Source organism: Argopecten irradians, chromosome 2 (genome assembly GCF_041381155.1).
Source record: "Argopecten irradians isolate NY chromosome 2, Ai_NY, whole genome shotgun sequence".
Taxonomy (NCBI): domain Eukaryota; kingdom Metazoa; phylum Mollusca; class Bivalvia; order Pectinida; family Pectinidae; genus Argopecten; species Argopecten irradians.
Window position 1 is genome coordinate 9992978 of NC_091135.1, and position 24876 is coordinate 10017853.

The following is a 24876-nucleotide window of genomic DNA, read 5'->3' on the forward strand; positions in this document are numbered from 1 at the left end:
GTGAAAACATTGTATCGGGTACTTGATAGCATGCTTCAAAATGAAATTATATATATCAATGTACCGGGTGTATATGATACACATGTCAAGTTTAATATATTACATCAACAATGTTGTACCGGATAAGATTTATTGATTTTTTGTCTGTTTAACTTAGATAGGTTAAGTAAATTTAAAAGACAAACTATCCTTAGCGAAATATATCAAGTGCTTGATATCATTATATATATCTATCAATATACAAAGCGTATATGATACACATGTCAAGTTTAATATATTCAATAAAATACTTAATATCAATTGACCTGTTGATATTTTAAGATTCTCTAAATGTTGATATAAAACAATATACATATACTTTAGTAGTGTATGGATACGAGCAGTAAAGATAATATATGTAACAAACATGTAAGTTAGAATGCCTGTCAGAAAGTTTGGTCGAGTCTTGTCTCTTTCTCGAAAACAGCTTTTGGTGGCTGCGGTGGGATCACGACACTCTACTGCTATAATCTGTCCATTAGTTGCAAAAGCCGTGTGGGGTTGTTGGAAACAAGGACCGATCGTAACTCGATGGTTTATCCCCGGGTATTCCGGCTTTATCCAGCCTTCTTGAATATCCCATGTCCTTCAATGATCCTTTAACAAAATAAACCAAACCAAACTAAATATATATTTTATATTTGTTATGAAACTTCACTGTTTCATTTCCGTTACATCGTGGTCAGGAGACGAGGAACATTAATACACATTTGAAATCTTTCAATGTTCGAGTACATAATATATGCTATTTTATCTGTTTGCGGTCCGCCGAGTCGGAGAATGCATACAAACAGAAGGAATATATACAAAGCTGAATAGTCTCCTAAGGCAATTAGCACTTTAACGCTTAAGCACAAGTGTCAATAATGAGACTGGTATTTTTTTTAAATACATATTTACATTATTTGTGTAATCGATAAGCTTCTTTTGTTGTGGACTGAATGGGCCTGACATGATGTATATATACAAACCGGACCTGGTGTAGTTAGGAATATCCGTGGGGAATTTAAAGTAATGTCTTTTCCCCGTAAAACCTTCATTGGGACATTGTGGGTATTTAATTGTGTGTTGATGTCGGGTATATATCTACCCCTGTAGACTAGCTACCTGTACACGCTAATTATTTCACTTATTCGGGACCATGCCACCGACACGACAGCAGCGTTATACATGCCAGATATCGATAGGAAGTACTCGAAAATCTCGAGGAAAGAAAAGTCCCGACCCGGCTCCGGATGGTGTACAGGACTCGGAATGGCGACCGATAAAAGGAGAAACATACAGATTAACAAAGGACGGAGAAATACGTCTTCAGACTGAACCACCAGAAAACAACAACAGTCTAAATCAGAACCAGATCAAAGGAGGCTCGTCAGATCTTCGAGATAACAACGAAAATATTTCGACATCAGTGGATACTGAACAGGGACAGTTACTTAGAAGTGGAAGTGCAGACGACAGACAGACAGGTTCTGATATTGTCCAACTGGAGAAATCGGATCAATCTGAACTTAGAAATTCAGAAGGGGATATCAACGCGAATGTTACAAACGACGGGAGAACTTGTCAAGTAGGTGAACTCAAAAATACGGAATCTGTGAATTCAGAGCCCGAAAAGTTAAATGTGGATACTTCGGATGGTGTGGCGGGCGATGGACAGATGAATCCTGAAAGTGTGCAACAGAAACCTATCTCTGTCAGTTTAAAACTGGGACAGGTAAAAGACAATGTGCTCGACAGTAGAACGAATGTTGGACGAATAATTCCTCAAAAGGTACATGATATTTACGCAAAATTAATCGGTTCTGAACCAGAGCGTTCACAAGAAGGTACACCTAAAGGAAGCACAGACGACGCATACATATGTCCTCAAAATGCTCAAGGAGTTCATGCAAATTCTGCCGGTTCTGTAGAACCCGGGCAGTTTCATGGAGATACGCCCGATGGGACGAACGATGGACAAATATACCCTCAAACAGTGCAAGGAGTTCATGCAAATTCTGTTGGTCCAGAACCGGGGCAGTTTCATGGAGATACGCCCGATGGAACAGACGATGGAAAAATATACCCGCAAACAGTACAAGGAGTTAATGCAAATTGTATCGGTCCTGAACCGGGGCAGTTTCATGGAGATACGCCCGATGGAACAGACGATAGACAAATATACCCGCAAACAGTACAAGGAGTTCATACAAATTCAGTTGAACCTGAACATTTAAAAGGTGTAAATACAAATGGCACAAACGGCAGACGAACTGGTCCTACACAAATAACTGACAATCCAAATTCTGTCGAACCTGAACATTTACAAAGAGACGCATGCAATTCAGCAGCTGGAGCAGACGACGGAAGGAAGCGTGCACAAACCGTCAGGCGGGAGGACAATACCACTCCTGATGAGCTCAAAAACGAAGCAGACGACAAACACAAGCATTTGAAAACATTACAGGGGAAAAATTTTTCCAAATCAGTCTGTCCTAAACTTCGACAATCTTATTTAGATTTCTTCAACAAAGCTGATATTTTACATCTAGGACAGTTGACTGTACATCAATTCCGGGATGCTGTTGTCAAACTTGGCTTCACTGGAACTACCTTCCAGATTGCGGTGAGTACTAGTAAAGATGTATGCAAAGTTTTCGGGTATTAAAGATTTTTTTATTGTAATATCATATATAAAAGTAACTCTTAATACAAGTGGTTATATACATGTACGTGTATATTCGTATGAATTTAGGCGATTGTTTTTATTATTAAATTATTTTTTGACTTGTTGAAATGTCGATGCAGAAAAAAAAACCCATTAAATCTATATTGCTCAAAGAACCATTATACATGTACATATTTAGAACTATAAAACATGCACCAGTATATATATATATATATATATATACAACGCACACCATTCTATTTTGAATATAACTTCATATAAGTCATTTAAGAATTTAAATCGGGAGCCGCGGACTTCAGAAGGGGCCGTTTAAAATCTGCATCGACAAATATTTTTTATTAAATGTTATATTTTGTGTTTATTTCGATACAAATGCGGATTGATAACACAAATGATTTAAATCTACAGTCAATTATGAAGTATGTTGTAACGGATAAAGTTTATTTGCATACACAATGTAGTTTGAAATCTCGGTAAAGTACATTATTTATGTGTGTGTGTGTATATTTGCATTGAACTGTCCGAACTTTCGCTGACTTTTCCTATTCTGTGCGGCCGTCAATATCCAGTAACTCTTTAATTACAATCTGTCATTTCCTTACGTAGGTAGAAGATTTTATATATTTATACGATTATAACAGGCGACCTAATTTCGCCTACCTGGACAGGTAATTATATCGTCCCGAACATGCCCAGACACAAACATTTCTAAACAAACCAACGTTAACGTATAGTGTTGTATTCTCCGATCAGAGAGGGCCAATTATTGAATAATAGAATTTTTAAATGGAACGTGACATTCTTAAGGACTGGTAAAGCTGTTTTGTACGAGATTACTTATATATGTATATATACTGTCAATTAAATATAACCTACCCTTAGCTTGGTATGTACACCGTGCAAAACTGTAATAAAGTCCTGTTCATGGGGCTTTCATATCGCGGCCAAACACTCTCAGCATATAGATTAATGATATCTGCATACCAGCACGTTCTACCACTTGAACCAAAACGTATTCCTAAGTGTATACAATATACAATATATTACAGTACAACACTGAACAAAAGCATTGGTTGATCAATATCAAGGCTGTTGAGGTTCAGATGATGTTATATCGTTCGAATATAATAAATAATGACCGAGGGCGTAGCCAGAAGATATTATTTTTACATTCTACAAGGATGATATAACACCATGTCAAAATTGTGTATATTAATTATAAGAAGAGCGTTGGTCGAAGAACGGCACCCTGAAGAATGCAGCGTTTATGCAATGAAGTTCGCAAAGGTGGAAACACCGGTTCAATATGCTATATATTGCACATCGTGTGGCCATGTATTAGCCAATAAAGATAGTGGGAAATAAGAGCACATCTAAAGTTGACAAATATAAAGACATATTTTAGCGATTATAGTAAAAGTGTTTCATTTGGGTTGAAGTACGCAAAGTACAACAAGCTTACCCATCCAAAACAAGTCAACGTACACAATATTGTTCTGTACATGTACATTGGCCTTCAAAACTGCAAAATTCGGTCCTAAAATATATCCACTGTATAAAGTTAAGAATGAGGCTAAGCTATTTAGACACTCTTCTTCATTTTACCAGAACAAGTGAACATAGTTGTCTAGATTTTGATGATAATGAAGTTTTATGTTTCTTTTTCAGGAGATGTTTGCCGATCTCAATCCCAATGATGACCTAATTGTCACACTGGACGCTTTTATGACCGAGATGTGTAAATCTGACAGTCGGACGTGGACGTAAGTTCTTATTTATCGATCCTTGTTATCCAGGGGTTCCAATCACTTACTAAATATTTTGTTTGTTTATTTTTCACAGCCTATTGACAGCTTGAAGTGGATGATAACATAAAAACTAGTGTTTTTTCCCAATTTTTGTTGAATTTTATTGATAATACAATTATAAAAAAAACTTTGATTGCAATATATACATGTATTAGGCATTGCTAATGATTTCCAGTGTCCTTATGTGATGTCAAAAAGATCACGTCATGTTTTACAAGATTTACAAGCACGATAATGGTAATCATTCCGTGTTTCAGAGAACAAGACCGAGAGGAACTCTTCCACTTCATGGACCAGGACGGCGACGGTCTAATCACAGAAACAGACATCATGACGTCACTAGAGCAACAGGGCAAGGTCAAAATGGACGACGAAATACGTCACATGATCATCAAATATGATTTCGACCACGACGGTGCGCTTTCACTTCAGGACTTCCAGAGAGGTTGTCAACGCGACCAGCGGATATTACAGAAGTGTTTATCTTCAGACCAGATTTAAACTACTGCTAAAACAGTACAACAACGAAATTCTTCTTCATTGAACAATTGTTTTTGTTACAAGAATTATTTTTATAAATAAAAATAATTCAATTTTGCGTGTAACAAGCATTTTCGATGCCTTAAAATTTACTTTATCAGCATATTAAGGGGGAAATGGCGTCGCCGTTTGTAACGTCGCTTCTGATTGGCTGATATAGAACGGCGTAATGATTTCATAGAAAAAGGAGTGTCTAAAGTTAATTCGGAATTTTGAATAGATTATCTTAATTTGGAATTTTTTTTATGTTATGGAGATATATCACACAAAAATCTGAGTGTATTCACATCATACACTCAGACTTTTGCGTTATAGATCTATCGTTGTATCTCCATAACATAAAAAATAATCTCAAGTTACAATACAAATTACTCAGCGACTATTAACAAACGTTTGAAAAATAAATTATGCTTCACATGGTACTCGACTTCTCTATCAGCGTTATCTCCCTTTGTTTGAAATTCCGCAAGGACTGACGGAATGTATGCTGTCACTTGAGGAACTCTTACAAAATGTACGCGTAATTCACTGGTGTTATATATGCTACTAATGGTAAACACAGAGTACATGGAGCCGTTGACTTTCAATGCAGTATTTCTAAATGGCATCCTCGATATTCCAGAGGTTATTATCACTGTCGTAATATCCACCCCTGTACTGTATTAGCAAATCTTGAGGCTCTGCGCGAAAACAGATAACGTACATTAGAAAATCGAACAACGGTACATTATATGGCTACAGTTTTGCTATGACATAGCCCAGGGATGGATATAACGACATTGATAATAACTGGTCCCCCTTGCACTCTACAGAGCACTTTAGAACTCCAATTAGTTTAGAAACAATAAGAAAATACTTATACTGTCTATAGAGAAGTAGTATACGCAAACACATAATGTGGTTCGCAGTACGTGGTTCCTGCATACATAATTAAGGGGGCCGCGGTGGCCGAGTGGTTAAGATGTCATTGATTTCTACCATGACTTTGGATACCACAAGTATTACCACAAGCCATCCACCTCTGGGTCGCAATTAAAATCCCATGTGGGACAGTTGCCAGGTACTGAGGGTGGTCGGTGTTTTATCTCCGTGTACTCCGGCTTCCTCCACCAACAAACCTGATATGTCCTTAAATGACCCTGGCTGTTAATAGGACAAATTATCTTCAAACCGAATTGACTGGTCCGGGGGAAAAAACATGTTCACCAATCACATTTGCTTTGTGTAGCTCTCACAACAAAACATATAACAGTAACACAAGCATTATACCATACCTACTGCGGCATACACTTAACGTCAAAATAAATCCATACCTACTGCGGCATACACTTAACGTCAAAATAAATCCATACCTACTGCGGCATACAGTTAACGTCAAAATAAATCCATACCTACTGCGGCATACACTTAACGTCAAAATAAATCCATACCTACTGCGGCATACAGTTAACGTCAAAATAAATCCATACCTACTGCGACATACACTTAACGTCAAAATAAATCCATACCTACTGCGGCATACACTTAACGTCAAAATAAATCCATACCTACTGCGGCATACAGTTAACGTCAAAATAAATCCATACCTACTGCGGCATACAGTTAACGTCAAAATAAATCCATACCTACTGCGGCATACAGTTAACGTCAAAATAAATCCATACCTACTGCGGCATACACTTAACGTCAAAATAAATCCATACCTACTGCGGCATACAGTTAACGTCAAAATAAATCCATACCTACTGCGGCATACAGTTAACGTCAAAATAAATCCATACCTACTGCGGCATACAGTTAACGTCAAAATAAATCCATACCTACTGCGGCATACAGTTAACGTCAAAATAAATCCATACCTACTGCGGCATACACTTAACGTCAAAATAAATCCATACCTACTGCGGCATACACTTAACGTCAAAATAAATCCATACCTACTGCGGCATACAGTTAACGTCAAAATAAATCCATACCTACTGCGGCATACAGTTAACGTCAAAATAAATCCATCAAAATAAATCCATACCTACTGCGGCATACACTTAACGTCAAAATAAATCCATACCTACTGCGGCATACAGTTAACGTCAAAATAAATCCATACCTACTGCGGCATACAGTTAACGTCAAAATAAATCCATACCTACTGCGGCATACAGTTAACGTCAAAATAAATCCATACCTACTGCGGCATACAGTTAACGTCAAAATAAATCCATACCTACTGCGGCATACAGTTAACGTCAAAATAAATCCATACCTACTGCGGCATACACTTAACGTCAAAATAAATCCATACCTACTGCGGCATACAGTTAACGTCAAAATAAATCCATACCTACTGCGGCATACACTTAACGTCAAAATAAATCCATACCTACTGCGGCATACACTTAACGTCAAAATAAATCCATACCTACTGCGGCATACAGTTAACGTCAAAATAAATCCATACCTACTGCGGCATACAGTTAACGTCAAAATAAATCCATACCTACTGCGGCATACAGTTAACGTCAAAATAAATCCATACCTACTGCGGCATACAGTTAACGTCAAAATAAATAAAGTGAATCACATTCCGGCATAAAATCAATTTTAACTCCAGAATGAGATGAATTACAGTGTATACTGCAATTTTCTGCTGTCTTTAAGCCAAAAATATGCGTACACGGGTTATGTAAAGTGTTGCTTTTATATTAAGGTTTTCACAATTCAAAATCATATCAGCAAAACCACATGAAACAAACTATGAGGCTTGTTTCGTGTAAATTTATGTTAATATGAATTACATTACATCCGCAAAAAACATAACATTAAAGATGCTCCACCGCCGACAGAGCATAAATGACATTCATAATTTGAACAATAATTGGTGTTTAATCGTGTATATATATGTCTAATTAAAAAAAATATAATAAAAAAACAATTTATCTTGCCTTTGGTGCATGCGCAATCAGTACTTCATTCAATATAGGATATAGTGCCACGATTTTTTTTCGGGATGCAATTAATTATTTTGTTTTTAATATTTTTAACTTGAAGTAAAATTACAAGCTCAAACTTTCAATGATGTGATAGTGTAAAGTAAGTAACTTTTGTAACTGAAAAAAAATACTAAATCGTCTGCTCCTGTTTTTGATAGTGAAAAAGCACCATTTGTCATCTTTACGATGTATAATGTATGGTCATGAAATGTGAAGCAAAACTTCCTTTGTGTACTCCACATTTTCATTTGACAAGAAAAATCCACGAACAAAACAAACGAGACAAATATAACCATCGACGTTTCTTTATAGTTGACACCATATGTAAACGGGAAAACAAATTATCATATTTTCTTAGTGACGACACTTTATATTGTTGTGTAGCGTAATTTTAGATGGAAAAAATTATCGCTCTTTACAACGCGTACGGTAGTAACCGTTTTTTGAAGACTAACTAAAGTAATATTTTAGCCGATACAACTAGGGTGGGTTAGGTTATTTGTCTCGGTGAGCTTTCCGCCATATGCATTTTGGTGTATAAGTACTACATTTGTAGAATATGAGTTTACTCATTTTTGATCTAGACCCAAAAACGTCTAAAATGGTCTATGGACACTTTAGTAGGTCCAAACACAGGTTTACAACGCGCAAAAAAAAAAAAAAAAAAAAAAAAAAAGACTAAAAACTCAAAAAATAGTATTTTTAGTATTTTTAGTTTTTTTTTTATTTTTTTGCGCGCGTCGTAAACCTGTGGTCAAATTTATATAAACTGTGACTTACTCTCATATCCCTGTAGATCAGGCAATATACTAAAAGAGGTCATTAACTATTATCATATAATAACTAATAGTAGAGTCATCATTGCATCTTGGATATTCCAGAATTTAATTATTTGATTTTGTTCTTTTAACAATTTGAATTATAAAAAGTACATATATGTTACAGTTATTACCAACTTGTTATTAATAAGTACAGAAAGAGAGTCGTCATCAGATGTACTAAAATTGTACAAATATTGATCTACTTTCATTCCTACTTACAAAAACAAAATGAATTATATGTCAGCTCCAACGTACAGGTGATGCGCCCTGGATTCACGGGACTGATACAAATGCCAATATTAAGGGAATCCATATAATAATCAGTCAGAAAGACAAAGAAAAAAGAATAAGATAGGCCTAATACCATTTCGTTATGGACGTACTCACCCTGTGTTGATGCTCGCAAGCAGCCACATGCCCAATACTAAATTATTACTTTTTTAAGTGCTTACAGGTTCCTCAATCGGTTGACACAATAAAATGCAATTTCTTATGCCGTCTTTTAACATCTATGGACGATTTTTCATATTACCAATGCTTTGCAACGCAGCAGGTTCCATGAAGCAAATGCACACGTTTTTCATTTCAACAAATTTTATTGCAAATAATATGCAAATGGATTTGGCAACAGGCAAAGCCTATATTAGTCATCTCCAAACAAATCCGGTATAGTACAATCATCAACAAAATATTTTAACATTTAACATTACATTATGAATGAATATTATTATTAGTGTATCTCCCCAACCTATCATAGTAGAAAATTCTAAAAAAATCTTTTAGTTTCAGATATATATTCTGATATGCATTGCAATAAATATGTATTTTTTTCTTCATCACAATTGTCACAGCCATGCAGTAGAGTTTTTGCGTTAAAATGCGAGTGGGGGATATTAGAGTTATGTATTTTGGTTCTGAGTGATGATCTTTGTTCATTAAATAAAGGACATATGAAAAGATAGTGTTCGGCTGTTTCATTACCAAGGCCACAAGAACAAATTGGAGAATCTCTCAAATGATCGCGAAATAGGTCAGAATTTAGATTGCTAGAGGAATTTCTGAGCTGGCACAGAGTAATATTTATAATTCGAGAACCTTTGTTTATAAAGGTATTTGTTATATCAGGTTCCATTTTATTAATGTTAAAAAGGAGTGTTTTAAATTGTGCAACAGTATTAACATTCGATAAGTCAAAGTTTAAAGCGAAAGAATTAAATTCTCTAAAGGTACTTGGAAAAAAACTAGTATAGTAACTTGCAGTTCTGCACATAGGAATATTAAAATATCTTGTCATCCTTAGTGGATATCTCTCATTTTCAGGCTGATATAAAAATGGTTGTACAATTTCAATCAAATGCTGTGGAGTAAATCCACGGAGTATCTTAAACATAAGAATAAGTTTGTGTTTTTGACGCCGATCAGAAAGAGATTCCCAAGCTAGTTCTTTATAAAGTATATCATGGGAGGTACCTCTGCGCAATCCCGTTATAATCCTAGCGGCTTCTAAGTGGACAGACTCTAACAGAAGTTTACATTGTTCAGTACAGTTATCCCATAAAACATCAGCATATTCTAAAATAGGTAAAATATAACTTTTATAAATGTTTAAAATGCACACGTTTACACATTTGACAGGACTTAAAACTATTTCGCACACCTTGCCGTTTTGAAAACTATATTCGAGACATATTTAAACATTTTATGAAGGACTTAATCTGTTTATGTTTATTAAATATGTCCTTGTTATTATTATGCCCATCAATCTATCCTTTTTAATAAAAAAAAATGTGTTCTCACAAGAATTTCATCTATGTCCTTGGTTCGAACTATCCAAAGTAAGAGTTATTAGATAAAAAGTCAATGTTTAAACTATATATCACTAGCAAGAAAAAAAAGTTTTTAATAGGAAAATGCGGACTTGAATGATCCATTGATGAGACATAACCAGTACGTGGTTTACCGTAACATCATGTACGCAGTTAATTTGCTTTTACAACTTCTACTAAATGTCCTAATTTATAAATTAAATTATATGATAATGTGTATTGATACATTTTACTTTGTATGTATCAATTCAAATAAGCATTACCGTGCGAATGGTTTCTAGTAATTAAGGGCAGTTTTATGTTACAATAAATATTACATGTATGTTTCTGATCGCAATATATATTTCTATCTGTCAAAGTCCATATATACTGCAGAATAAATAGATCTTTTCTCATATCTCTGTAATACATCATCTAGTTTGTCTGTGGTCTGAATGTAGTGGACATATTACCTGGACACGATGTCCACCTGTAGTTGACACCGTGTTCACACGTAGTGCACTCCGTGTCTACCTGTAGTCTAAACCTCGTGCACTCCGTGTCTACCTGTAGTCTAAACCTCGTGCACTCCGTGTCTACCTGTAGTCTAAACCTCGTGCACTCAGTGTCTACTCGTAGTTCACACCGTGTGCATAATGTGTAACCTTTAGTCTACTACCAACTGTATGTTTAGTTTGTCACCACATTACATAAATAGATGCCGATGTAATTAGAAACGACTTCAACACCCTATACCAACAACTGTAATGTACCCAGCGAGAATGATGATATTTTCCCTAAGTGTCTCTTTAAAAGTGTTCGCGGGTGTGTCCCATGGACGTATAAATCCTTAGTATGTCCTAATGTTTCTTCTTCTTACGATTTTCATGAACTACTAAATCCATGCATTTGTACCAGTGACCTGTCCTGACTAAAAATAGCTATAAAATCCACTTAAATGAATAAAAAATGTACAAGTATGTAATTGTGATGAGTGGATAAGATGTGTGAAAAAATTATTGTCTAGATCTAAACACAATTTCTATTCACAATTTGTAGAATGTGAATAATTTTATGTTATTTTTAATTCAATATGAATGACACATTTTTAAATTCTACTTAGGCCTACATAACCACTGATATTATGCGTAATACATTTGAGTGCAACGTTCCCAAAACCTTTTCATGTACAACTCTAGCAAATGTTTTTTTAACTCTCCATATATTGACCGATTAAACACTTAAACATTGTCAACTTTTCTTTTTTTTCAAATATCTAACGCAGCTTAAACGAAATAAAAATGTCGCTCTTTTTAAAAACGGACATATCTTTTTCCATAACCTGATTTGTTACATTGTATTTTTCAAATTAAAAAAAATAAGAAATATAATATATTTGTAGGCTATAATTCAAATTATCAATGATACTTTCATCACGGTGAACCTTCAACACATTTGCAGCAGAAATGAACTTGGGAGATTTAGTGAGAATTTGAAGTAAAAAAGGTAAACTGTCAACTCTGTACATTATATAGTAACATACATTGTATAAACCGTATAAGAAGCACACGATCAGAATAGACGCCATACCGACATCTAATAATGCTTATGTTGTACACTGTATTTTTTTAATTTGAAAAGACTGAAAAATATAGTGTCAGGAATATGCTCTCTGTAACACGAAAAAAATCCGTCTTAAACCGGAACTTTAGTCTCTGTCCTCGATTAGTCCGTCCCTCGTTCCTTACTTTACCCGCACCCAAGATGGCTGCCCCCATGTGAGAGGTTGAAGAGTAGCTACTAGTGAAGTTTATGTAACCAACCACCGTAAGAGGTGACAACTCTAAAGTTTGGTGGGTACACAATAATTCACTTAGGACTGTATTCAAAGTATATATTTCAATTCATCGTATTGGAATAAGGGATCTGTATCGCCAGCTTGTTGTCGGGCTTTCGTAACAGTGTTCGCGTGCAGAATACTGTATGAGAATGAATTCGTTGTTGTGAAAATACTCCATTCTCGCTTTGTATTAAACTAGCAACTTTGCAGTATCATATAAAAGTATCCATTTTCATATGTACATATAGTTAAATTCCAAGCTATCGATATTCCTAATATTGTTTGATTAGTGCCCTTCACTTTGGGTTGTACTAAAATCAGGACAACTTTCGTGTAGCATGTTTATACATTTATTTGTAGCAAACGGTACACGGATACAGTATATAGGCCTACATAGCGTTAAAGTATATACTACTGATCGTAACTAGAACATATTTTTGTGCATTATTGTACAGTATGTGAACGGTTTTTACATGCATATATATTTCTATGCAATTCAGAGGTTTATTATGTAAATAAATACTATATATATATCTAAAACATTGCGATTATAAAATGTGCAGACCTCATCACTGAGGTTTTGTGTGCAATGTATTTTTAAGAATTTCTTACATGCTGTAATATGAATATTTCATTGAGTAATAAATATGAGATGTATTCAACTGAACACTGTTTTCACTTTGAAGTCAGTATTCTTTGACAAGAGCAGATAACTCTTGTTCAAGAATAAGGTTTGTTTTTTAATATTTTGGTTTTATAACTTTCAAACAGTCCAAGTCGTTTAGAGAAATCTTTGGGTAGGCAGCGAAGGAAAGCTGGAGTACCAGGAGAAACACATTTACACCAATCTATTAATTACCTGGTAATATACGCAAATTGTATAACTGTCACACAGTTTTTCACTCTAAATAATGGCCGGAACTTGAGTCTGAGACCAAAATCCAAACTTAAAATTTTTTTTGTAGAAAATGTGGGGGGGGGGGGGGGAGGGGAAGTAGGGTCGAGGGTAAAAAATTAGAGTCTGTCGTGTAACCCTAAACAGAAAACAATTTTTTATTGGCCTTATAATTTTCCTAAAGACTATCAATTTTGAAAGGTAATAATCAATTCTTAAATGGGAGATAACACCACATCTCAAAATGCCTTAGACATGGTATATTCACATTTAAATTTGAATAAAGGGGGGGGGGGAATCTTTTTAAAATGCTTCAGGGAAACTATAAGATTAATGGAAATACATGTATATGAATATACATGACCATATGTAGAAAGTTTTCTGTAAATGGTAACTGATTATGAAATTGAATATTAGTAGGTTGTCCTAAATCTTTCATCAATTGTGATTTTACAACTACAATAAGGTAATCATTATGTTCAAAGCTGAAAAAAATCTACTTCTAATGTGTACCAAAAGAAGTTGATTTTGTTATGATCGAAATTTCCGCTTGCATTTGAAAGCCCAATCCAAACATTAAAAAATAATACGAATAATACAAATCACGGAAATATATTGACACAATTAGTTTTAAATAATGCATGGTAATAAATATGTAAATATCCAATAGCATATCTGTTTTGCATTGATTTAATTCTGTTTTATTTACTGACTCGCTGGTTGGCACGAAACCCCCAATTTGTCTATAAAGGCAACCTGTCTATAGTGACCGTTTTTCTGTCTCCCCTTCAGTGGTCGTTATAGAAAGGTTTGACGGTAATTAGGGATGGGTATCGCGAAAAATTTTGTATCGCGATATATCACGATACATCATAAGTGTATTATGATACATATCATGATATTTTGGTATTATTTTTGTATAATAAGAATTGCATGGTTTTTTTCTGTCAATCACCTAAAAAGAGTATGAAATAAATGTTTTGTCAATATATCACTTTTATTCTTGTTTTTATCTATAAAATGCGAGATAATGTCTGTGTTACTTCCGCTCGGTGTTTTGCAAACACTTAACGTTACTACTGAACGGGACTCAGTAGCTGGGTGATGGCGACGCAAGTGAGTCGTCAGGTTCCTTGTTCCGCCACTACATTTAACGATTGCCGTACACAATCGACATCCAGCGATGCTTTCCTCGTTATTTCTTTCCCCTTTACGTACGGTAAGGCCAAAATGCTGCCATACAACCGTCTTTGCTTCGGATTTTTTACGAGGTTATCATTCGTGCCTATGAAGGCCGCCATTTTGAAACGTTACTAAGCACAAGATCAATCATAATCTACGTATGATAACATCCCAAAAATCCATCTTAACCTGTACATTTGTCTGAAATGTTGTTAAAATATATATTTTAGTTTTAATTTTTATACAAATTCTCATTTTAAAAATATTTCCCGTCAAAAACGAAATTTTCACTGAAATATACGGAAAATCCCCAAATGATTCCGAGTGAACTGATACGACTAAATTGTACCGCGATACGTATCGTTTTCAAAATGAACCTGGATATATCGGTATACCGATAATACCGCACACCACTAACGGTAATATCTAACACTAACAATATACATAATATATTACAATGCATACGCCATTCACTCATCCTGAGTAACCAGTGACACCACCAAGAACAAATTTAATTGAGAATGTTACAAAATGTCTTTTGTGTTTTTCCAGATCATCATGGCATCCAAAATTTTAGAATGGATGAAATCCAATAAGGTGATTTTGACTGCGTTGGGAAATGTTGGTATCCTATACGGAATTACAGTGGTACCAGGGACAATCGGACTGACCTCATACAAACAGTACTATCAGCTGAGGATAAAAGAACCCAAATCAGACACGGCCACAATCTGTCAACCTGATGATCGACTCAGGCTTTGTATTCGTGAGGTAAGATTAAGACTGAGAAGTTGCGTAACTAATTATCTGGCTATTGCATGGTTAGGTTACACTTATCTGTATGCACCAAATTTGAAATTATCAATCTCCAATTTGATTGAAATGATTTTTTTTGTATCTGTTCTACTTAAAAAAAATAATGGAAACTTAATACTATTTATATTTACTATTTTGTACATTGTAACTTGATCAATCAAATGTGAGCATTTTCAGTTCTTTTGATTTGGCCAATAGGCCTTTTCTTAAATGTCCCATACAGTTTTAAAAAAACTATTGAAAGCTGAGCTGTTTAATCCACTGACTAATATATATAATGATATGATTCCTTTACTAAAAAAATGAAGAGTTTTAAAAGTATTTCAAGCTGCAAGATTTGTGTCAGTTTTTAGCTCGCCTATTCAAAGAATAGGGGGAGCTAATGTTGTCACCCCGACGTCGGCGTCAGCGTTGTGTCCCATTTCACGTTAAAGTTTTTGAGCAAGTTTCTGTTTCGTCAATTGTTTTAAGCTTAAGTCATCGTAAATGTTTATGATTTTATTTTCCTAATGTGTATGGATGCTGAACGTGATAATACAACTAATTTGGGGCCCTTTAGGGGGTTTTTGAGTCTGTTAATTTGTCATATTTCCATGTTAAAGTTTTTGAGCAAGTTTCTATTTTGTCTATTGTTTAAGCTTAAGTCATCATAAATGTTTATGATTTTATTTTCCTAATGTGTATGGATGCTGAACGTGATAATACAACCAATTTGGGGCCCTTTAGGGGGTTTTTGAGTCTGTTAATTTGTCATATTTCCATGTTAAAGTTTTTGAGCAAGTGTCTATTTTGTCAATTGTTTAAGCACAAGTCATCATAAATGTTTATGATTTTATTTTCCTAATGTGTATGGATGCTGAACGTGACAATACAACCAATTTGGGGCCCTTTAGGGGGGTTTTGAGTCTGTTAATTTGTCATATTTCCATGTTTAAATAGTAAATACTTGAACATCAACTTCTTCTGAATAGGCGAGCTTTGCTGTTCTCCAACAGCTCTTGTTATTTTTATCAGAATCTTAATGTTTTGTTTTCTGTTACACATAGGTGAGAAAAGATTTCCAGAAATGGAAGACAGATCAGAAAGACAAGGTAATATATTGATGTGCAATCAATCATATTTGTGACTATCAATTGAGTTCTTTAGTAGTTGGGTGGTAGAGGTATTTGAAAATCTTCAACTCTCCCTCCATCTCTTGGTTCCACTTATCTTCTATTTGCCCTTCACTTCTTGGTCCAACTTAGGTCTTATTTGCCCTTCAATGCCTTGGCCCAACATATCTTCTAATTGACATGCACATCTTGGCCCAACATATCTCCTATTTGACCTGCATATCTTTGTCCAACATATCTGCAACTTGCCCTGCACATCTTGGTAAAACATATCTCCTCCATGACCTGCACATCTTGGTCCAACATATCTTCAACTTGACCTGCACGTCTTGGTGCAACATATCTGCAACTTCCTCTCCACTCTTGGTCCAACATGTCTGTTAACGGTACTTGCCCTCTTCCCGTTGGCAAAGCTTATTTCTATTTGCCTTGCCCACCTTGGTCCAACATATGATCTTATTCTATTTGCCCTCTCTACATCTTAAAAACATGAAAACCTCATTGGGCTATTGCCAGGAGTCATTATCTATAGGTCAGTGGTTTTTTTTTGTTTTACTACTTACTTTAGGATGTACTCCTCTGAGAAGTCAAAAACTTTCTTATATTAAACTTTTTTTTGGTCATATAGATTTTTGGAAATAGGAGTTCATATCATGAACTGAAAATGGAACGAAAACATATGTCCATGTGCTCGTTTTTGAGCTATTGTCACTCAAAGATACCTTGTTGACAAAATAATGGATTTTATGGGAATTTTGCCGTTTTGACCATATACACAAGAGATTAAAGCTTTCATTTCCTAATGGGGTGTTTGATATGTATGAATGCTTGTAGAATTTATTTTCCAGTAGTCTTCTTTAAAAATATACCAGTTTTAAATAATAAGACTAATATTTTTTCTCAAAATAAAAGCATATGCTACCCCTACCACTTTTAAGGTACAAAATGCACCATTTTCAACCATTTTTGCCCAATTTAACCCTTTAGAGAAAAAGATCTGGTATTAAACTTTTTTGATATTTTGCATATAACAGGGAATGGGCTGTTCTTTCTAAATTAGACAGAAAAATGGGGGGTCCGTGTGCTTACTTTTTTGCCCAATTTGAATATTTGTTATTTTTCAGTATTTTACAGTAAATAATAAAAGTGCTCAAATTATCATTAAATGAAAAAAATAAAGTGACAAAAGTGTATAACTTCACACATTAATGCTCAATACCTTAATAACCACAAACCCAGTAAAGATTTACAGCAAAAATTAGCTCGATAGAGCTAAAAATACTTGCGCAGTGACGATTTAACTAAAAATTTCAGTAAGAAATGGTAAAACTGTGGCTCCACTCAAAGCGAAAAAGACACAATTTTAAAATGGTCGCTATATATAAATGGGCCATTTCTTAAAATCCCCATATAAAAAAATCTACTAAAAATAGAAATGTAATATTTTGACAAAATTTGCAACTGGCAACTTGCTACAGATATTGATCAATTTTATTTGAAAATCTCATAACTTCTTTGATATACCTATGTCGAAACGAAACATCAACGGGACTGAAACCTCAGAAGAATACATCCTTAAGTATACTAAAATGTTTTGTCATTATTTTAAATATCTGTTTATTGTTTAACTTAGGCTCAACAAGACTTGGAAGATGGCACGGACTTGAAAAATAAAGTCAAATTCATGATAATTCCTGGCATGCACCCTAGCCACAAAGGCAGCATAGACAGTAAATTTGGATGTTTGGTTAGTATCCCATATTACTTCATGAATTATATACCAGAACTTGTGGACAATGTGCATTCCCTATCCAAAGGGAGACTACTCACTGTGCTCTCCAAAGGCCAAATCGAAAGAACTCCTAGAGTCCCAATAGATATTAAGTCAGAAGACGGTATTGCAATTCGAAATTCTCTCGTCCTGTCAGACAACGAGAGGAAGTTTGTTCTAATGAGAGAGGTGGTATCATGTCAACACAGTCCTGATAATGTGATTGCCGGTCTTCGCATCGTCACTGCAACAACGTTTCTGGGCCTTGCTTATTATGCAAGGGAGCTCATGATGCAAAATGTCGGGGCAGGCTTGTCTGCATTGGCAAAAATTGATTTGAATGCTATCTCAACTATGGCTGCAAGGGGACCAATGTATGTGTTTATCCTTGGGACAGGGTTAGTGACATATAACAGTCTGTTATTTTTGTACAAAAATCGGTTGGAGAAGCAGTCCGATGACGTAGTTGCCTCCATGGGCAAGGACTATGCTGAGGCCGGTAGGGACTATTATCAGCGTATCATATCTAGGAATCTTGCTTGTAGAAATATTCTCGGTCCTGAAGACGGAAACTACTTATTCACTACTAAGGGGGATATGAGACCATGGTTCTTCCAACAGGATACCCCTGTTACAGAACGACTTGCTATCATGGAGAGTTATCTATCTAAATACAAAGAGGAAGGGTCAAGCCAACACGGGAATGAAGCAGATGTATAGTGAAATTAGGCTGTAATATTTATATGTTTTACGAGAAATACAATTTATGTTGTCTTTCTGCAAGTTAATTAAAAGTTTTGTGAAAATAAACTAAGATTCGAAATGGCATTCAATGTTTTCATACGAGTTTTATGAAAATCATTGATAGAAAGCGGTAATTTATTGATTTATTTTCAAATATCTGCAAAATCTTGTTTATTAAGAAACATCATAAACAAAATGGTTGTTGCAACACTACAAGTTACTGTGTTACAGTGTTCAATTCTCTTTTCACATGATCTATTAAGATTATTTTGATATTGCTTTGAATGTTATAGGTAAAGAAATTGGACTAAAATATGTTTTAAAGCAAATGTGTTGCCTTTTGTTCAACATTATCAAAGTTCCACGGTTGGTTGCACAACGCTATGCTAAATCTCAGCAATCATCCGTCGATATTTGGCGATGTTGATCAAGAGTTGACAAATTCGCGTAGTTGATTTTCCATTTATGATTATGGGTTATTCTATTGGAAAAAAAGTTACCCACTAGCAAAGTATCTGAAATCGAAGTGATATGTTGAATGCCAGATGGAAGTGAAATGCTGTCTCTATCCTTAGCTTTGACCAGCTCTAAAGACTTGTTGCTCATCATTGTGGCACTGGTAAATAAACCCACAGAGTGAAAACTAAAAAAATATCCCAGTTTATAACTCTGTGAAAAACACCAAAATAAATTCTTCGTCATGAAAGTGACAAAGCTTCAGAGGGTAAATTATTGCTTATAGGGATATAAGGTTATGACGTTTTAAATAACAATGGCACGGAGCTGTTATATGTGCATTGTTGACAGGCATCTCAAATGTAAAATGCAGAAGCACATTTGATATTTTGTACTTATTTCATAAAAGATAAACCACTTCTAAATAACGCAGAAACTTCTGTCCAGACAACTTCCCCTAAACCGGTCGTCATCAGGCTTATCTTGCAATTGAACTCGTTGAAAACTTGGCGTGGTCATTACTTTGAAGTAAGGATTACTGTAGCATAGGCCTGAAAGATCTTGTTGCATAATATTGGATCTGTGCTTCATTTGTCATCCGTTTTTCCTGATCAACTTGTAAATAATTTCATTATACACTGAATGCGCACGGTTGAAAAATTGCACAACAGTTTTAAAGGTGACTTAAGCGCAAAAATCCAAACAAGAAAATATCCACATTTATCTAGCCTCCTAAAACGTCTAAGAATGGTGTAGCCTTGTGCACGATCCGAAGAAGTAAAGAGCGCCTATATATAGATAGCTATAGGGTTGGGGTTTTTTTCACAAATAACATGTTTTGTCTGAAGAGTTTTGATAGGAAATATGTGTAAAATCCTGTATGGATGTCTGGATAGCTGGGCACTGGTATTAACTTGGAGTTTGGTTTTCATCAATTTTGTGAAGGATTGGATCGAATTGTAACTACCTTAAACCTTGGAAAAATATTTTTCTTTTGCTTGACTTTTGAGATTGACAATTATTATTAACCCAACACAAAGTCTAGTTATTCAATATGAAATGTCGTCATGTCTTGGGCTAATGTCAAAAAACTTCAGGAAATTCCAGAACCAATAATTTACGCGAGGTTTTAGCGCATCGGAGAAATTAAGGAAAGTTCCTTAACTTTATGATACTTCTGTTATAATTTTCATTGGAGAATTTTGAGTATGTAACTCCACTGGTTATGACGATGTCATCTACAACGTCATCGTTGTAAACATGAATAAAACTTAACTGAATCGGAAAATGTCTATCTCCGTCGTAAAATTTTCATTTATCTCTGCTTTTTGATTAAAATACGAACAATACTAGTACATATCTTATCAACTATATATAGACAATTTAAGTTTTATCACAGGAGTTTGACGTTCTGTCAATAATATATAGTATACATATATAAAAAATACCCCTAGATACTATATAAAAACACTATTTAGTATATAGGGGTATTTTTATATATGTATACTATATATTATTGACAGAACGTCAAACTCCTGTGATTTTATATACATCAGTTTGTCCCCATAGCCTACATCATCAAACAGGGAGCAAAGAGCGTGTTCAAACGGAGATAGTATAGTACAGTATTCCAGACTATGTAAATAGATAGGTCCCATTGATAAATCCACGTATCCGTCTTTCTTCGTACCAGTACATGCACAGGTACTGGTATATAGAGCTGCGATAACGAATACTGATGCGATATATTAAAGTTTCTCTATTCAATCTGACACTCTTACAAGTACGCATGTATAACTAAACAATGTCTTAAGAGGTATGTAATGCAATGCTGAATGTATTTACGTACAGAGTTGACAACTTCCTCTCTCAGCTATCTACTGATGAAATTGATTGAAGTTATTCAAATCAAAGTATATTTCTTGTCAAATATATTAATCACGAGATATATTGGCAGCCACTGAGAAGTTGGTCAAGGTCATTTCTTTGAACAAAATTTGTACCATTTCATATCAGGAAAGAATATTGGAAAATTAAGGTTATGCAACTAAAGGCACATTTAAGTTCTAGTTACGTGTATCTCAGAAATTTAACAGATTATTTTCATAATCAATTGGAAGCAATATATGTGTACCTATTACGCAAAAATTAATTCTGAAACTATATCACCATGACAAAAATAGAAAATCAGCAGCTTAAATGTTCTATTCTGGTTGCTACAGTTTCTCTGCGTCTACTTTATTCATTCATGAACGATACGAACGTTGAATCTGTCAACTATGCCCTTCTGTTATATCTAATCTCTACTACCAATCGGGCTATACCGGGTACATTGACATAACATCGTTAGATTTCATATCATGTGACTTGATCATACTATCATCTGTTGTAGATAATAGGCATACCTTAGATTAACATTAATCTTGGCCATAGTACATACGAGTAGATCGTCTTCTAATATGGCTGCATCATCTCCCACCGTCCGGTTGCTTTGTCTAATTTGTTCGCAGAATTACAACACTCCTAAGTCTCTTCCCTGTCAGCATACATTCTGTGAGTGTTGCCTCCAGGCCTATATTGGGACTCTAGGACTTGTAGCTGGAGATCGCGAGTTCCCTTGTCCTACTTGTGCGGTGTCGACAAAAATTCCCGATCATACGGTACCATGGGATGAATGTGCTGGTTTATTTCCAATGAACAAACTGTACGAGTCTTTAGCGAAGACGACCTTGCCGAAGAAGATGTCAATCAGTAGTTCTTTGTGTGATCCATGTAAAATGGTGAAGGATCATAGCCGTGCTTCCTACAAGTGTTCAAACTGTTCCCAGTTTCTCTGTAACTCATGTGAAAGTTATCACCACAGAAACAGATTCACTGCTAGTCACACCGTTGTCCCAATAGAGACAAAAGACATTCAATCGGCAAGGGTGAACATTGAAATCTTCTGTAAATCGCATCCAAGAAATGTGCTGACTTCTTTCTGTCGAGATCACAAAGCATTATGTTGTTCGTCTTGTACCTCGATGTACCATAAGGAATGTCAACATATGACGTCAGTTGGGGATGTCACGCCGGATAATGCTAATGCAGTTGCAGAGGCAACGAAGCGGAAACTATGTGAAATGGGAAGACATGCTGATGCGTTGCGTGAAGTCAAGGATAGAAATATTAAAAGTCTCGACTGCGAAAACGCAAAACTTCTAACGGTTATGAAGGCAACGGTGGAAGAGGCGAAGGCTAAACTTGATGATTTGTTAGCAGATTTTCAGGAGAATCTCCATCTTGAGTGGGAAGAAAATCGTGGCAGACTTGTCTCGGATTTACGGCGTACGGAAATGTTTTCATTGGATTTAGACAATAGCTGTGCTGTTATTTCTGGGCTCCAAGAGAAAGCATTGCCGAGTCAAATGTTTATAGCACAGGAGCTGGTGAAAGCTCAGGTTAAATCTCATGTTCGCGAGATGAGAACAATATTCGAAAGGGACATTGATGTAATGGAAGTTGACATGGATATGAGTATAGATCTTCTAGACAATACAGCAGTCAGCACCATTCGTAACTATGGCGGCGTTACCGTTGAAGAAATAAAGTCTCAGCGTTCATTTGAACTGACAAAAAATCTAGAATCAAATGTGAAAGAAATGGATGCCATCTTTGACCTGATGAAGCAAGAGGAGACTGCCAACTTGACCGAGCGACCTGTGTCCAGGGTCGTGGAGATGCTTGGCGGAAAGCAGGCTGCCAAACTTACAGGCGGTACCTACCTTCCGAGCGGGAAATGTTTGATGGCCGACCAAAAGCATCGTCGTCTGCTTCTGTTTGACAAGAGCTACAAGATAGAGAAAGCAATGTCAATCGACAAACCACCAAGTGACATCGTTTACAGCAAAAGACACCAAAGCGTCTTCATAGCTGTTGGATATTACTTCGAAAAAGACATCTACCGCTACAGCATAGATGGGGACGACATCGAGTACCAAGATAAACTGAAGGTGCCAAAAGGAACATGGGGTATCTCCGTCATCGACGACGTCATACTCGCCGGATGTCCAAACTCCATCGAGATGATCTCTGTTGATGGTTCGTCACTCAATTCATTCCCAACCAACGGAGTATGTACATACGTCGCAGCTTGTTCGAGGACCAACAGCTTCTGGTTCAAAGATGGCGACAATGTCGTCTGCATGAAGCTGGACGGCACTTCCGGTTTCCGTTACCAAGACGAGGATCTCAAAGGTGTATCGGGGATCGCGTGTGACCAATTCGGAAATGCGTATGTGTGTTCTCGTGAGACTGGGCATGTCCATCAGATATTTATGACGGAACAAGCGGACGTATTCTCATGAAAATGCATCATAACGTAAGTCGGCCATATGGTATCATATTTCATCCCACCCAACACGAATTTGTCATTACCTCGGACGGTGAATCCACGGCGTTCGAAGTCTATAAATTTGACTGAAATGGAACTAGAGTTTAATATATCATTTGACGAAAGACTTTTTTCAAAGACAATTACTTGTCCACCCATCGCATTTTTCATCTACTTTCTTTCGAACCATCTTTTATTTGTTAGTCTACACATAAGCTTACGCCACTTGTAATGAGATTCGCCAAGTAATAAAATAAAATGCATGACGCAAAATTAATCGTCTTTGTGACTTTGGTATTTAATTTGATATTTTATTTAAGCATTATGATAAATTAAATCCTGCGTGTTATCTGGATAGTGTACATTTCCTATCTGAAAATGATCAATGATTAGCATACTTATATTTAACTTTTGTGTAAAATGTGCTATGATGTCGATTGGTGAATGAGCAAGGATTTGTATTTAGAAGGATTTGTCGCTCGGGGTTTGGATGAATGCGTCGCGACCATGACGTTGGGCGACGACTGATTTTTCTTTGATATCTACCAGCGCAACCTTTGGTGTAGCTTAGGTTTATATCGTCCATACTTTCTGAAACGGGCTGTCATTATGAGCTGTCGCATTTTTTTAATGGAAAATCAAGACATTTCTTCTAAATAGTCCGTCCTAAAATCCTAGACATTATGTAATTTATTAAGCTTTACATTGGTGTTTCCCTTTGACTCGACTTTTTGTAATTCCCGGTTCATAGGTGTCTCGCTTGGTATGTCGTAGTGCAAAGAGGCAGTGAAAAATCCTTGTCGCTTATAAATCCTTGGTAATGAGAGATTCTGGAGACTTATCTTACTTGACATGACTTCCAAAACATTTTGATTAATAGGAATTAAGCTCAAAAGTATTTACATCTAAAGAAAAATTAAGCAAGAAAAGACCAGAGTTCCGATTTCCTCCCATCTGCTTCAGTTTAGATTGATACCAAACAATATTACTGTTTATGGGACAAAATCTGTAAAT

At 35.6% G+C, this 24876-nt stretch overlaps 3 protein-coding genes across 5 annotated transcripts; all 3 read left to right on the top strand.

Moving 5' to 3' along the window:
* The first annotated feature begins 1103 nt into the window (after nucleotides 1-1103).
* Nucleotides 1104-5112, top strand: LOC138314391 (uncharacterized). Its single transcript, XM_069254696.1, has 3 exons — nucleotides 1104-2647; nucleotides 4379-4473; nucleotides 4776-5112. The coding sequence occupies exons 1-3, from the start codon at nucleotides 1181-1183 to the stop codon at nucleotides 5017-5019; spliced, it is 1806 nt and encodes a 601-aa protein (XP_069110797.1). The 5' UTR covers nucleotides 1104-1180; the 3' UTR covers nucleotides 5020-5112.
* Nucleotides 5113-12416: 7304 nt separating this feature from the next.
* Nucleotides 12417-19312, top strand: LOC138314392 (transmembrane protein 177-like). 3 transcript variants are annotated; one of them, XM_069254698.1, is made up of 4 exons: nucleotides 12417-12527; nucleotides 15144-15362; nucleotides 16454-16498; nucleotides 18153-19312. In XM_069254698.1, the coding sequence occupies exons 2-4, from the start codon at nucleotides 15150-15152 to the stop codon at nucleotides 19008-19010; spliced, it is 1116 nt and encodes a 371-aa protein (XP_069110799.1). In that variant the 5' UTR covers nucleotides 12417-12527; nucleotides 15144-15149; the 3' UTR covers nucleotides 19011-19312. The 3 variants fall into 3 exon arrangements, with proteins under 3 accessions (XP_069110799.1, XP_069110800.1, XP_069110801.1); XM_069254699.1 differs by having other exon boundaries at nucleotides 12463-12531; XM_069254700.1 differs by lacking the exon at nucleotides 12417-12527 and adding an exon at nucleotides 13251-13376.
* A 2637-nt stretch (nucleotides 19313-21949) lies between these two features.
* Nucleotides 21950-23836, top strand: LOC138316427 (E3 ubiquitin-protein ligase TRIM56-like). The gene has a single exon (XM_069258122.1). The coding sequence runs from the start codon at nucleotides 21950-21952 to the stop codon at nucleotides 23834-23836; it is 1887 nt and encodes a 628-aa protein (XP_069114223.1).
* The last annotated feature ends 1040 nt before the right edge of the window (nucleotides 23837-24876 follow it).